The sequence below is a fragment of the Saccoglossus kowalevskii genome, chromosome 1 (genome assembly GCF_978046115.1).
Source record: "Saccoglossus kowalevskii chromosome 1, keSacKowa6.1, whole genome shotgun sequence".
In the NCBI taxonomy this organism is placed as follows: domain Eukaryota; kingdom Metazoa; phylum Hemichordata; class Enteropneusta; family Harrimaniidae; genus Saccoglossus; species Saccoglossus kowalevskii.
Genome location: NC_140641.1, coordinates 7,685,584 through 7,702,614, shown reverse-complemented (window position 1 = coordinate 7,702,614; position 17,031 = coordinate 7,685,584). Strand labels below are relative to the sequence as shown.

The 17,031-nt window shown below is 34.4% G+C and overlaps 1 protein-coding gene across 1 annotated transcript in view; it reads right to left on the bottom strand.

Moving 5' to 3' along the window:
* LOC100374097 (protein ECT2-like) overlaps window positions 1-17,031 on the bottom strand; it is a 39,827-nt gene continuing 22,796 nt past the window's right edge. Inside the window, exons 7-21 of the mRNA XM_085498644.1 lie at window positions 16,470-16,585; window positions 16,210-16,272; window positions 15,691-15,922; window positions 14,998-15,137; window positions 14,375-14,560; window positions 9,605-9,715; window positions 8,447-8,543; window positions 8,142-8,223; window positions 6,301-6,520; window positions 5,248-5,392; window positions 4,579-4,739; window positions 3,904-3,989; window positions 3,498-3,702; window positions 2,672-2,754; window positions 1-2,137 (exon numbers count right to left, since the gene is read on the bottom strand). Of these exons, the coding sequence (XP_085354770.1) occupies window positions 2,701-2,754; window positions 3,498-3,702; window positions 3,904-3,989; window positions 4,579-4,739; window positions 5,248-5,392; window positions 6,301-6,520; window positions 8,142-8,223; window positions 8,447-8,543; window positions 9,605-9,715; window positions 14,375-14,560; window positions 14,998-15,137; window positions 15,691-15,922; window positions 16,210-16,272; window positions 16,470-16,585 (1,898 nt within the window). The 3' untranslated portion in view covers window positions 1-2,137; window positions 2,672-2,700. The remainder of the gene's footprint in view (window positions 2,138-2,671; window positions 2,755-3,497; window positions 3,703-3,903; window positions 3,990-4,578; window positions 4,740-5,247; window positions 5,393-6,300; window positions 6,521-8,141; window positions 8,224-8,446; window positions 8,544-9,604; window positions 9,716-14,374; window positions 14,561-14,997; window positions 15,138-15,690; window positions 15,923-16,209; window positions 16,273-16,469; window positions 16,586-17,031) is intronic.

Genomic DNA, 17,031 nt, shown 5'->3' with positions numbered 1-17,031 from the left:
TTTAATATAGATACTAAAATTTATTTAATTGTTATACTTCTTTAACAAGCGTAAAACAAGGAAACACTAATAACTAAATTTTCTAGAATAAAATATAATACATTAATAAAACAATGGTATGGCAGTGAAAGTCAGACTTTGTACAATGAGAGGATAGATGAAACCATATAACAGCTGTTATTACTTACTAGTAGTTTCCTAATTATTAAGACTACCGGTATACAAATAAACTTGGGAGTAGTCATTTCATAACAAACTAAGGGGTCTGGTCTAATGTCATATAGGAAAGCTTGACTGGCTATAAGATAATGACATAAAACAAACATGCAAAGCATTTCTTAAAATCCACCAAATTTTCTTATTTTCCCAATGCAAATGGTGTAGTTAGCAGGCGATTTCCAGTGAGATTATGCCTACCATAGTTACTCAGAGCTGCAACATGTTGAGTTGCTGTGACACGACTGAACTGTGGTATAAATGAACACTGTGTAGTTTTACCACCTACATCATTACACATATCTCAGTATCATGTTTGTGCAGGTTGCCATAGCAATACTGTAATTCACTTTAATTTCGCATGAAACAAACTCTGAGGCACTATGACATGGAATGTCAGTGACTTTTGCTAAATTTACAAATGCCATAAATCATCTAATCACAGAAATTACAGTAAATTATTATACACATACAGTTAAAACAAAGAATAGATGAGTTTTGAGTTCCCTGGTTGCTACGTTGATAAGCATGTGCTCAAAATAGAAAGGATTGGGAGGGGGGATTTTGTAACCAGGCATTGGTGAGCCTGTTCAACCTTTCACAAGTTGAGTCCTTGTATGAATGTTAACATGTTGTCAATCATAGTTTGTCCTACTTCACCATGTGTGTAAGAATGAAAAATACACTTTTTCTTATTTTACAAACGTTTCATGCAATGTCAATAATAATGTGGAAACCAACAATACAAAATCTACATATTTGGTAGAAAACTGAATCTCATATTGTAAAATATCTGCCTAAAACTGCATTCTAGCTGACCATAAGTGAAGCATTGACAAACTGTTAGTAGCTAAGCAACCAGGGAATCTAGTCTACTGAAAGGTGTGAGACAGCTTTTGAAATTCCTACAACTAATTCAAGGAAGATCGGCAGTGAAAAACACCAAATATATTAACCCCAAAAATATACATATTTATACATGTCACTATGTAGCAAATAAAAAATACTACAAGTTAAACAGTGCATTAGTTTATTGTTAAAATATAATGGCTAAATATAAATATGAATGAAAAAAGATGTTCTGTATGTACCCATATGATTCAAATAATATGTACAAAGCTAGCACTGTCCAAGCAAACTACTTGTGTGCATATCATGTTTGTATTTGCAGTATTTGATGAGAATTACTTCAATTAATATGATGCATGTAATGTTATTAATGGTAACCATTTTGTGAGAAAATACACTGAACATGTTTCTCGGTTGTCATGGTAAACAAATACTATTCATATGCACAAGTGAAAACATTGAGTGGGACTTAAGGGTTTCACAATGTTATTTTAGGCAAAAATTTGCACACATGTTAGAAATCAAGGCGTGAACCAGAGATATGAAAATAGCTGTGACTGCAGTGAAGACACAATGTACAAAGTAGACATTTTAACATCAAGTGAGAACCACATCCAAGTGGCAGAGACTAAACTGAGGCAACACACAAAAGGAAATACTTGTGAGAGGTAGTACTGTAAAACGAGTGAGAGTAAAAGCAACAATTTAAACTCAAATCAAGTAATTCTTCAAGTTATTGATCATTTTTGAGATACTGATCAGAGAGATTTTCTCTTTTATCTACAACATAAATGCTAAATATAGATAAATGGGAACAATTTCTGAAAACTTTAAATGCAGTCAATTCAGAAAACATGTGTTGTGACCACTGTATCTTCATGCAATGATGAGTGTCTTGCTTGCTATCTCAATAAGAGCACACCATGCACAGTGGGTGATGATCCTCTTTGTTTGTGCAAGTTAAAAATAATAGCAAGTATGTATGAATGTTCTAAAGTCGATTGCTTGATGAAGGCCCAAAGGTGTTACTTTTAAATTTCTTGGGTGTGACAGAAGCTAGAGGAGACACATCCTGAAATGGACAAATCATTTAGAATGAATATTGATTATTGGATTAACAATTGAATTATTATTGACAATGAAGTTAATTGAAAAGTTAACGGGTTACTCATGAGTACATGACACTGCCAACATGGAAGATAAACCAAGGGCATTTAGAAAGACAAGATTTTAACGAAATGATAATACATGCAGTAGAAGGAGAGGAGTCTGTTACAGGTAATTCAACAGTTCTTTGAACGATGAAATTTATTCAAATATTGCTATGCTATCGAAATTGGTTTGTAACCTCATGAGAAATGTATATACAAGCTGCTCTGAATTTATTTTTGAATTCACAGTTGTTTTTTTAGTCAAAACATAGATTTGTCGTAACCCCATTAACTGTTTAATAACCTGTGACCTCACAATATAAGGGAACCTCATTCTGGGATTATACTCGATCGATTCATTCTTATATCAAGACTTGCTTTATGAAAATGCTGGTGGAATCCCTGCTATACTGGTGCTAATTATAAAGACATGCATATATCTAAGTCAGAACTACCTTAAAAATTGCAGGACCCTAGTGCTGCCTCATTTTTTCTTTTTTCTTGGGGACAGAAGAAGTTCAGTCACTAAATAGGCATACTGAAATGAAAACAAAACAGCAAGGATATGGTGGTGTTATGACTAAGGAATTAATCATGATCAAAATAATAAATTATGCAAGAATTCATGGATGAAACAAACAATGCAAAGTAATGCAATGAATAGAGAAAAAGAATGAAAGTTCAGAAAATACACTGACCAATGTCAGTGCACTAGTATGCAGAATGTCAGGAGAACAAAACCTTGGCATACCAACAGACACAAGGAGAGCAGGACTACAGTCATTTTTAAACAAGTTTGGGCAGTAGCTAGAGTAAGCAAGATCCGATTCTGTTGTTTGGGTGTGCACAGTGTAATAACTGTACTGGAAGATGTTAGATGTTAGCCAAGTAAATGTAAGTTGCACGTTGAATAGCACTGGTCAGTTCAGGAGTACATGGTGTCTTCTTTTTTCTCATTGAAAACTTGAGTTTCTTTTTTGAAGAGGGGGGACGAGAAGTGGAAACAAGCTGAAAGATTAGAGACAAGGTAGAAAGACTTGATGCCTGAAAATGATAATTAGTTGGTAAAAACAATATTTAAAGATTTTAGTAGAAATATGAAAATAAAATGTTATTTATTTATTTATCAGCCTTGTTAGCATGTAAGCATAGTTATTAGTAATGTACATGTATACTTGATTCTTCCAACTATTACAACACCTCCAGATTCTGTAAACTTTGAGCCAGATGGCCGTAGCTTTCTTGGAATTCGGAAGGTGAATACGTATTAAAGTCGAATACCTTTAGTGAAGAACTACTAGCTAGTCTGGCTCCCATCATTTCATCTCTTTTTGGAGTAACAGTACGGCATGAAGTTGTCGGGTTATTCATCACTAATGGACTCATACTTGTAGACATCACAGATTTAGCTCTTTGCACAATTCGTCTAGGAGTTTTGTTGAAGGAGAACGTCCTACCAACCTTCTTTGTTGCTTTCCTGGCCACTCTGTACAGAAATTGGTTTACATTGTGATATGCTAGTTGTTATTATTAAGTGGAAGTGGAATGGATTTACTGTTAAAACAATTTACTATTAAAATGTGTAAGCGTTCTATTGAGAGTACATAGTAGATAATATTCTGGCACAGAAAATACGAGAGTTAAAAACAAGTTTTGTGAGACTAACAATAAGTGACAATTAATATACCTGATTGCTCTTCCAAATTTGCCAACATCAAAATCACTTTTTGAGATTTCCAGCTCTTGTGGATCAATCTGCGTCAGGAAATTTTCCTAGTAAAAAAAAACAGCATTGAGTAATTTGTAATATCATAATTTAATGTGAGATAACTACCTGAAATAGAAAGAAAAAATGTGTGCATGGCGAACATTGCATTCAGTAACAAAATTCTATTTTCGGTATGCGCTATACAAATTCACAAAATAATCCAGTTTATAGTCTGCACTTTCCTTCAGAAGATTGGAACAAAAATAGCCAAATTTCTGAATAAAACTGAAAAAAAAATGACTTCTGTCTGTTGGCTCCAAAATTTATTTCCATAAATATTAAATAGTTAAGAACATACTGGAATAAAACCAACAACATGACAATCAGTCAACTACATGTTCCTCAAATAAGGTAGTATAAGAAAAAATTGACGTGCACAAGTAACCCGCCATGAGTGATGTCAATCAATACCAAATTTTATTTGAACAAAAACACTCAGTCAAAGGTCAAAAGAACAAAAAATTGATGTGCATATGTCTTTCCCTATAATATGCCTTTCTCCAACTTTGAACAAAATTGGTCCAGGCATGTCTGACAAATAATGTTGAACAGACACACACAAAGATGAAAGTATGCAGAGAACTAAATACTTACTGAGTCAGCTTTACATGTAGTATTTGCCATGTGTTTACATAATGTTTTCAGCCATGTGGATTTATTTTGATCTTCACCAGTTAACATAAACATATAGATTCTGTCTGTTCTATCTAATCCATCTATAGGTCTCACCAGTATAGCAAAGGCATTCTGACAATCTAAAAGAAAAGTGACAAAATAAAAAACTAATGAATACATTTGTTAACTTTATTTTATTTTATTTTATTTTATTAGTATTTGATATGAACTCATAGCAACGTATACATGTGTAATATAACATTGTTTGTTTATACAAAACACAAACATATGCTGTTCAAACTGCCTATTCCATAGTAGTGATCAAGACCTTCTTATTGTAATGTCAGTGTTTTCCATCATCTGGTTTGCAATGACAATATGTTATAGAAATCTTTCCAAAGGTTCAATCAATTCCAAGTCACTGTCTTTTAGTTTAATAGTAAAATCCCCTGTTGACTTTGCCTAAACATGAAGTGCTTAACTGGAGCTCTACACAATTACAGCTATGACTTGTTGCCAAATTATACGATTGTCCCGGTCACAGAAATGGTACTTCTCAGCTATTTCACGGAAAGATGAAAATTTAAGAGACCTGATTACTAACAAAAAGTCATTAACAATAGTTAATAAAATGATGGTTGAGATTACCTTCAGTTTCATTGATATCTAATACTCTTCTTATATGTGATAATGATAACAGTTCTAAATGTTTATAACCTTTCTGAAGTGCTTTGACTGTCAATGACGCTGGACTTCTGTAAGTATTCACAATCTTGGAACGTCTTTTACATATCTAATATTGTAATAGAATTTCACAGTAAGACAGTAGATTATATTTTGATTATTCAGGCAATATCAATAAACAATGTTCAGTACTTCTGAGAGATCTTGTGCTATATGTGAACGACATGGGCAAAACATCCTAAAAGTTCAATGGTGAAAAAACATTGCTGTGAACATAACTTTACTTTCACTATAACTGACCATCATCAAATGTGAATAACTCATTATTGAATGTGAAAATACCCTTCCCATACAATATTTTAATAGGACCTTTGTTTGTCTTGATTTTACATTCAATTTTTTGTATAACGAGTAATCTTAGAAAGTTCTGAAAATGGTATATTCTGAATAGATGTGAACAAGCCAATGACAGCTGCAGTAAAACCTACATGTATTATTATATACTGTAGAATACTTTATTTTCGCTGAAGGGATGATTCCGTGAAAATAAAATCCAGCGAATATACTTTTTTTCCTATATTTAACATTAAACTCATCAAAAATCAGTGAAAATAAATTCCATACAAAACGCCCAAAAAGCCTTTTCAGCGAAAATTAATTCCAGCGAAAATAAAGTAGTCCACAGTATCTGTCATCACAGGGTATGTACATTTTAGGAAAGGCAAAATCCAAATATGAAATGAATACACAAAATGGTCTATATGAAGTTCATAGCAAGAAAGTTGCAATAATTTTCACCATCCTGCTCAGTTTAGGACATTAGACACTAATCGGTTTGATCGGGAAGATGCAGAATAATAATAACGAGGATACTGCAAAGTATACACTCAGACATTACTACCGGTAAGCAACAACAACCTTCACTTAGCGTCTTAGTGGATACTTTTCAGTCTTCTTGTTACCTCATATTTTTTATTTATATAACTATCAAGACTAACATATGGTGTCAATACTCACCTCTAAGCAGTCATTGAAGAGAAACATAGAAACATTGGCACCTTTCTCACTGAAATTATCTCCTTTTCCATTCTCTCTGTCACTTATTTCTACAGTATCACATCTCATGATTAGACTCCGATGTGATGACAATAGATGGGGTGGCACACCTTCAATGTCATTGATCACATCAAACATTTGAGTATGTCCTTCTGTTTTACGTTTGTCTTCATTGATGTGTCTGTAAATAAATAAAATAAAACACATATGTATTAAGTATATTCACAGGGACACGCACCAGACTCAAGTTACTTAGTTTAATTATAGCCTAGTGAAATTGTGTAAAGTCACTTAATAACATTGTGTAGTCACCTAATAACAATGTGTAAAGTCACCTAATGACACTGTAGTCATTTAATGACATCGTGTAAAGTCACCTAATGACACTGTGTAAAGTAATTTAATGACATTGTGTAAAGTCACCTAATGATATCGTGTTGAGTCACCTAATGACATTGTGTAAAGTCACCTAATAATGTGTAAATTCACCTACTTTCAATTGACGACATTGTATAAAGTCACTTAATGACATTGTGTAAAGTCACCTAATGACAATGTGTAAAGTCACCTAATGACATTGTGTAAAGTCACCTAATGACCTTGTGTAAAGTCACCTAATGACACTGTGTGAAGTCACATAATGACACTGTGTAAAGTCACCTAATGACACTGTGTAAAGTCACCTAATGACACTGTGTAAAGTCACCTAATGATATTGTGTAAAGTCAACTAATGACACTGTGTAAAGTCAGCTAATGACATTGTGTAAAGTCACCTAATGAAACTGTGTAAAGTCACATAATGACAATGTGTAAATTCACATAATGACAGTGTAAAGTCACCTAATGACACTGTGTAAAGTCACCTAATGACACTGTGTAAAGTCACCTAATGACACTGTGTAAAGTCACTTAATGACATTGTGTAAAGTCACATAATGACATTGTGTAAAGTCACATAATGACATTGTGTAAATTCACATAATGACAGTGTAAAGTCACCTAATGACACTGTGTAAAGTCACTTAATGACACTGTGTAAAGTCACTTAATGACACTGTGTAAAGTCACATAATGACATTGTGTAAAGTCAACTAATGACACTGTGTAGTCACCCAATGATATTGTGCAAAGTCACCTAATGATACTGTGTAAAGTCACTTAATGATACTGTGTAAAGTCACTTAATGACACTGTGTAAAGTCACCTAATGACACTGTGTAAAGTCACCTAATGACATTGTGTAAAGTCACCTAATGACATTGTGTAAAGTCACATAATGGCACTGTGTAAAGTCACCTAATGACACTGTCTGAAGTCGACTAATGACATTGTGTAAAGTCGACTAATGACATTGTGTAAAGTCAACTAATGACATTGTGTAAAGTCACCTAATGACACTGTGTAAAGTCACCTAATGACACTGTCTAAAGTCGACTAATGACATTGTGTAAAGTCGACTAATGACACTGTGTAAAGTCAACTAATGACATTGTGTAAAGTCACATAATGACACTGTGTAAAGTCACCTAATGACACTGTCTAAAGTCGACTAATGACATTGTGTAAAGTCGACTAATGACATTGTGTAAAGTCACTTAATGATACTGTGTAAAGTCACATAATGACACTGTGTAAAGTCACCTAATGACACTGTCTAAAGTCGACTAATGACATTGGGTAAAGTCGACTAATGACACTGTGTAAAGTCGACAAATGACATTGTGTAAAGTCGACTAATGACATTGTGTAAAGTCACCTACTTTCAATTGATTACTTGTATTATTTAAATGATAAACTCACTTGGTGACTTCTTTCACAGCTGTTATAGACCTTTCTACCTGTTCAAGATCTGGACTGGAAGAATCTGTACGTTTTAATAAATCTAGTGGAAAAAAAGAGAGAAAATTATAAAACATAAAAACCATTTGACAAACTTCAAATTTTGAGACACATAAGTTGCTTAAAAAGTTATTGTGATTAAAAAATGCCGTCAACATACTGTGAAAAGTTAAATTTTTGCTGCTGAGAAAATAGGTATTAAATTAAAAGTGTTAGCCAGAACATCAGAATTTGTTAAAAAAATAAAATGTTTGTTTGGTACATACCTTGTAATAGCAATATCATACTTGGTAACCTTTGTACTGGTCTTATTAATAATTCACAAAGTGTCTGTCTACCACACTCAGGTTTACTTTGACAAATCTACAGAATCATTACAAATTACATTTTCATCATATTAGTCATATTAATAAGTAATTTTGATATTTTGATGAGTCGCTATCATCAATGATTTCACTGATCTAGATATGTTTTAACAAAAGAAGATGGAACTAGATGTTTATACAGAAGCCATACCGTTAAGGGCACACACCCTTGATCGTTGATGAGAGAAACAAGATACAAATGAAATTTTAATAAAATACAAATTTTACAAATGTAAACAACAAAAACTCAATTTCTGTTCACCAGGACTGATTATAATGTTCAGTAAAGTATTTCTGAAGTGTTAAATTGACCTTTGTTCGTATGTCACTCGTTGTTTGGATGTACCGGTGTTCAATGTGTTTAATTGAATTTTGGAATTATAAACTGCAGAAACATTTAATAAAGTGCAGAAATATTTGGGTGAGAAAGTCTGGTGGTGAAAAGATTAATGTGTGGGAAAAACTACCCAAAACCTAAACAAGCCAAAACAAAACTACCCAAAACCTAAACAAGCCAAAACAAAACTACCCAAAACCTAAACAAGCCAAAAAATGTTCAAAATTGTATGAATAACATAAAAGCATATTGTTGAGATGTGCAGTAACAATATTTTCTGTATTTCAATGTGTCGTCAAATAGAGGATCATATCATCCCTTTAGAAAACTGGAAGAGTGATAATACAAATGTTCCATGTTGATATTGAGCATTTAAGGTTTGAATCAAATTAAAGATATGTCATGTCATAGTACTTTCATTATTATGGGTCAACATTGAATAAAAAGTTGTATTATTTTTATTGATATGAATTTTAATATTGTGAAAATATTTCAAAATATAATAATTTTCCATCACTGTAAAATACTTTATTTTCGCTTGGAATTAATTTTCGTTGAAGAAATGATTCAGTGAAAATAAAATCTAGCGAATATACCTTTTTTCACATTCTTTACATTCAACTTGTCAGAAAATTAATTCTAGCTAAAATAAAGTATTTTACAGTATATAGAATGGATACAGACAATAATTTCAATAGGATAAAAACCAGACACTTACGTACCTTGAGAAAAGCATGAAACCTCGGAAATTGCTTGTCACATTTGTTAACGGTTTCTTTTGTCATTTCAAAGTAATTGACAAACTGAGGATATGCTTTCATCATACCACTAGACTGTAAAAATAAGAAGATTACATGTATGTAATTATTGTTTTGGCATCGACAGTAACACTACAAATATAGTATAGGACATTAGCAGGCAGTCTTTACATACTTATGGCCACAAAGCTCACCAACTATTTAGATCATTAAAATATGACTTTAATTTATTTTGACGAAAGAAACTCTTCTGTTATTATTACTTGTAAAGACAATACAGTATATATGTCTTGCAACATGAACGTCTGTGTTGCAAGTTCTCACTAAGTATGTGACTTGAGTCAATAAAATAAATATGCACAGCAGAAATATCAACATCACAATTGTCTGCGTAACATTTTTGGACATACCCAATGCAATAGGACAATGTCCATATGAGGTTAGATATAATTGACTGGATGCGACAACCAAGAAAGCTGCCAGCCTACTATCTTGGATTGGATGACATTTTAACTTGCAACTACATGTATGTGGAACAATACAGCGTTACTTTGTACTAACATAATTAGACAATGTGCATTGGTTACCAGTCTGCCATTTTGGATTGGGTTGTTATGCAAGAAACACAATTGTACCGGATTCGGCTGATACCCTACCCTGGGCGATCTTATGGAGGATTTTATTTTTTTTTAGAAAAATGTGGACCAAAAGATCGCCCGGGCGATGTTATGGCAGATATTACGAAGCCCATCTTGTCTGGAAAAATAACCCTGCACTGATAAAAATGGTGTCAGAAAATGTTTAAAAATAATAATGTTTCACGTTGACCAGATATAATCATACAAAGTATAAATTCAAAGTGTTTTAATACATTAACAGGAAGGAAAAGCAAGCCAAACTCGAAAAGGGGTGCATCATGGACATGACACAACACACGTTGCGACAACTGAGTAATCAGCTAAATCATTTTGGGCGCAATTGAACTTCAAGTACTTCTTTACAAACTGTTGCTGCGCGGCGATACTACTGACATCAAGTGTGTGTTGACCGAAGTTTGACCCCCAAGTCACGCACTGAACTGGCGCGTTACCATAGCAACCTTATTCTTTTGTGCTCCGCACGCCAGTCTAGTAAAATTATTATTATATCCACAATACTGTAATCACATAACTTGTCTGCAACTCTGGCTTTGAATATATCAACATCGTTTACTTGGTGTGCTGCTTTTCTAATGACGCAAATTTTTTTACAATATTGTACCGGCTCTGTATATTTTAACTTCGTAATGTTTTCATAATAATTACGCAAACTCAAGTAATTTATATTACCGACTTTATAATGCGTTACACTCGTAATAATTACGCAAACATAAACATGGGCGCATTTAAAACATAGTAGTCAGGTGTCATGTGATTCATCAATGTTCCCAATGGTGAATTATTTTATTCGAAATGAAGTGAATATGTAATATAATAAACTCTGGGCAGCGCACTTCGATCGCATTATTCACGTACATTTCGACTGAACTCTAATAACCATGTGTTTGAATTACGTGCGGCATTTGGACAATGACCTCCAGAATTCACGCACTGATATTTTAATTATTTAAATTCAGGTCACCCAGGTTCACCCAAATTAATATAGTTACCTATCATTTGTTCAAAAAATCTTTCAACTCTCACAAATACCACGAACGCGAAGAGTTTACTGAAAGGGAACGTCTTTATTGGACAAAAAATACACGTTAAATACAAGATTATGTGTGCAAGGTTAGAATTTTAGAACGTACATGACCGCTTAAAGTGCCTGTGAAATGGCTGCTATTTTCACGCCTAAAATTATCCATTGATACATAAATATTATTAATTTTTATGTTTCTAAGCATAAATAATTTTTTTTAAGTGAAAAAATGTGTTTTTAACTCAGTCTACAGAAACTTTATTTTTGTGTATTTTAAACAAGGCTCCTCATTAGCTCCTCATTTGCATACAGGAATTCCCCTTGTGACGTCAGAAGGGGAAGTCGCTGGGCAGCTTGCATTGCCAATACGTGTAAATAAGGCAAATTTCTTGTGCTGTTTTCTCGTCTTTGACTAAATTGCCACTTATGTACTTGTTCGTCGAAGAAGAATGGGCCATAATGAACACATAGTATCAAGTTTGTTGCATGGGGTTGAGTCAGATGCGAAATATGTCCGGTCTGGTGTCGCTAGTCATCGTGGTCGTCACCGTCACCGGAGCACGTTTGTACACTGTCGCTGGACTCCGGCATTGGACAAAATCAAATTTGAATCGTCTTGTTATTTAGCAGGTTACTAGACACTATTGATTTATAAAATAGAGAAATAATTTTAAAAAAACGACAAAACACAGTTACTGAATAAATGACTACCGCGTTGTAATGGGTGAACGCGTCGGGTCATGAGGGGGACAAGTGCGTGAATGGCGGCGTTTAATTAGATAACAAAAATTATTGAGAGCGACTCACATACAGACAAATTCAGAGTGGATTTAGCGTGATTTTCATGATTATGACATCATATTAAAAAAATACATTGACAGCTCAAGCCCGGATTCTTATTCCGTAAATTATTACGCCGATCAAGCTGCAAGTAAAGGCAACAAAGGTGTGAATTCGACATTCAACACCAATAACCGAACAATTCAGACACTTTGAGCCTGCGAAAATGAAAACAGCCTGAGGGCTGCGTAATTTCCTGTTTGTTCGACGCTTCGTTTTCGTGTCATTATCAAAATTACTGCTACCTTTTTACATAACACCGGTGGTCTCTATAAAGCGATAATCAGGATCGCAAAAAAATCAAATCATTTGAAACACATACTCGACGTCTCTTTTCCTTCTGAAATCAGTCTCAGTGATCATGGGCTGGTCCGGAATCTATTTTTTGGAAAACGTTTTGTATTGTCGGCGTTTCTCGTTAAAACCTAGTTGTTGTCATGGACAAGGACAGTTTTTCAAAAAAAAAAAAAGAATCTGAGGTGAAGTGGACACTGCATATGAGGCATACGAGGAAGTCCACCCCAATCTTTTCTCATTATTTTCACGGCTTTCGACCACCGATTTCGCACCTTCGGATTGATTGGAAACGTGGAAATACTTACACTATGACTATACGCATTACTGCAACTGCCCACAACACAGCGTTTAACCATCATAAACGTTTTTTGTGAAAACAACTTCTAAAAATTCGCTCTCTCAAAAATAAAATAAAATAGACAAAAGAAACGTAGATTAAAAAATGTATATCGTTTAAAAGTACAGTTGTACGTTGAATGACAGTGATATAAAAGTACCGCCCAAGGGTATGGCTTCCTCTCATATTTTTGCATTTGGTGGCGCACTTTCGGCGTGAGTCGGAAATCCAGAAACAGTCGACCGTTTCAGGATAGGTGGGCGTGGCTACAGCACGGGAAATATCTCAAATTTACTAGGATACGAGTAATCATTTTCAGCAAAAAAATCAATAATTGCCCATTTCAGTGGGGCACAGATCTAAAACGGGAAGCGTGTGGGTGGGCATTGCACAGGCACTTTAACTCTGTGTTTTTTAATAATCATGTCGCATGTGAAACGCAGGAGACATTTTAGTTCGCTAATTTCCTGTTTACCAATCTTGAACTTTTTGTCAGGAATGTGATACAGACAAAGATTAAACAGTAACAATACCTACCGTTGTCAAATCAACCAAGAGGCTCGAATCAGGAAGACTTGGGTATTTCAAACTTCGTAAATAGCATTCATTTCAAGCGCAGACTTTATTCGAGTGTAATTAACGTAAGTGAAATGTATTCACGAGCCATAATACTCGTACCTTCTAAAGTTACGACTTTTACTCTTGAAATTGGTGATAAATACTTGCATAAAATACAAACATATACCATTTTTCATGCAACAACAATTCGTATACAGCATTGGATTTATTGGATTTTTACGCGTTTCGACTTCACAGCACAGTCACTCTAGTAGAGTGACTGTTCACAGTGAATTATTTTTAGCGTCATATTTGAAATAGCGCGCTTGATGCAAGATGTCGGACGGGGAAATTGGGGTCTGTAAAAATGTTTGTTGGTTCAGTCAGGCAATGTGTGGACCAAAACATCGCCCACTATTTGAAACATCGTCCATGGGCGGGGTTTAGGATGGGCGGGGTATCAGCCGAATCAGGTATGTGGTCAGTGAATTTGCAATACAAGTATAATTGAGCCAAAAAATGCAGATTTTTGTCAATTAAAATGCCTGCCCGTCAGCAATCAGAGATTAGATCGCGACACAAATAAACTTGCATCTGGACATTGTCTCTACCAAATACTAACAAATAATTGATGCACCAGTAAACTAACTGATGTTACCAATATCACAAGTTTTAACAGAATTGATGTGTGCAACTTCAAGAAACTGCTCTGCACATATGTACAGTTTTAGACCATTTTAGGGTCAAATATGGCCGCCAGTCAGCCATTTTGAATCATATTCTAATGAAAAAATAGGAGCATATGTATACTATCACATATCAACTATATATCTTTTTTTGAAACAATCTGTCAAACTTCTGAGAAAATACAACAGATGAATGAATGAAAAGATGGACACACAGAACCCAATCCTAGAATGTTCATTTGAGCACTAAGAACACTAGTAAGGTCAAAGGAATATACTGCAGGATTTTTTTTTTGTCTGTCCCTGATGTATGTTTTTGTACCACACATTACTTACATGTCTGAGTATTATTTCACCAATACTTTTGTCATCACTATAGTCAGCTAATAATTCAGACAGATCTTCTTTCAATTTCATATGCACTTCATATATAATAGGTATACTTCCAAATATAGTCTTGATGTCTTCAGCTGGTATAAGTGGACCGCCTGTCTGATTTTGTTCTAGTGGCTCTTTGAAAACCTGTTAATAAATAATTCAGATTTGAATTCCTTATTTTCTCCATTAAAGGGGTTCCCTAATTTACTGGATCATTAAAATATGACACATTTTTGTCTATATTATAACAAAATTCCTTAGTTTGTGCACCCTAACAATATTTACATTAGAAGCAACCTTGTGGGCGTGGTTTGTGTGTTTGGGTTAGGTCCCCCTAGCTGACTGCTTACTCAGCAGTATAAATTCTGCCTAGCACACCAAACATGTGATGTTATGATGTAGATAATATTGCCCTAGCAGACATAGAGAACGATAAAAACATGTAAGCTGCTCTTATCATCAGCTCACACTATGCCAGACGAATCATTGGTACATACTTGTAAGAGCTGGTCTTTCACATGATTGTGTTATTTGACTATTTGCATATTGATCTGAGTGATAAATAAATAAAAATAAAATACCTTGATAATTGTATGTAAGATACCAACATAATTACTTTCAGTTTGTAATAATTCCATCGCAATATGTTCTCGTTTGCTTATTATTCGTTTAGGTGGTGCAGGCGGTGTGGTTGGTGCCGTATCCACCGACTGAGGTGTACCTGAAGACGAAGGCAAGGTATGTATAGTTATTTACATTATTATTTAAGATTGTTTATAGCTAATACCAGACTTGTGGTATTGCGAGAAACAGTGTTTATATTCGGATGTATCATCTGTGATGACCTCTTCATCATACATGAAACTGCATCAGCAACAAAATAATGAAACTGACGACAAGTGAACATCATACAATATGATTTGCTGAATTATTGACTCAAGTACATTTTTAAACTAGTGAATGTTAGATATTTTTCAGTTTCTGAGTGAATTTGAAACTAGAATATCCAAATTAAGGAAAGAATTTTTCTGAGACGGTTTCCAGAGAATGGTCTAAAGGTAACTACAATTTTAGTGTTGGATCTTGATCAAGTAAAATATTGTAAGAATAATAATAATAATCATATGCTTTACTACAACGTGATTAGCTATGGCAATGTTGTAGAAAAGTGATTTTTTGACTCCACATATATCACAGTTGATTATGACATATGCAAATAGCAGCACTAGATCCAAGTCTGCTTCACAGATTATAGTCTATTTTCAAACACTTACAAGCAGTTCTAAGAGTGATGGATGAATCCGGTGTATGAGAGGCATCTAAGAAGGAACCAGACATAGACAGCATTCCCATGTCACTGGATCTTCTCTTTCTTGGAGGCACATGTGGGGATTCATGTTCACTCTCTTTTGACAAAGCTGCTATGCTCTCTCGTAACCGTCTACGTTTTCGAGAGCGAGCTACTGGTGTGCCTGGAGTAGAAGTCTTATGATCTGATGAATCGACCTGTCAAGGAGAATGAGCCAAAGCCAACTTCAAGTCAAGTCTACAATTCGGGCGCCACATTTTTTCCCTCGCTAAACTTTTGGTGCAACAGTTTGCTTATTTTTATGTATTATGTATATTTTTTTTTTTTAATTTTGTAGTTAATGAAATAATTTCCTATTGGCTGTAAGTCTTGATCAACTTTTTTGGAAAAAAATATTAAAAATACGAAGTAGGTGTAATCTTGTGAAAGGTGACGATAATTGTCTTTAGTGCTCATTAGAGACAGCAGAGAGCACAGTACCTACCTTTGTGAAACGGTACATGGTTTCATCTGCACATGCAGCCATCTGTATACTACCCCAAAACCACTATCAAAGAGAATAGCAACATGATTACTAATATACTAACATTACAACTGAAATCCACTGTGTTGTGTCTATCTGACTTCAGATTTGGTGGCACACTGGTGATCTTTGAAACCAAGACCAACTGTAATTTTAATTCCTGTTTTTTCGATATAATGTTAATCTTAAACTTTAACCAAATGAATAAACTTTTAACCAACCTCAGACTTGACTATGTGAATTTTACCATTGCATTCAAATGGTAAGTCTTTTACAGTGACATCATCAATAACTAAATGCGTACAACTTTTATCACCGACTGGAGCAGATGATCCACCTACAATATAAACACAAGTTACTATTAGAGTACATCACATCAGGTGTTCCAAAAATATGAACAAAAAACAATACACAGATTTTATAATGATGTGTAGTGTCAAATAAAATAATACAATCTATGTTGTTTAGTTATTTTTTATAACGACATGCCATAGATAACTGCACCCATTGATTGGAGAGGCATTCCCAAGCAGTCTCCCATGTAACAGGTAACTGCACCCATTGATTGGGGAGGCATTCCCAGGCAGTCTCCCATGTAACAGGTAACTGCACCCATTGATTGGAGAGGCATTTCCAGGCAGTCTCCCATGTAACAGGTAACTGCACCCATTGATTGGAGAAACATTCCCAGGCAGTCTCCCATGTCACAGGTAACTGCAATCTGATTAAAATCTGATGTAGTGTACGGGCTTTAATTATTTTGGCTATAAACTTATTTTAATT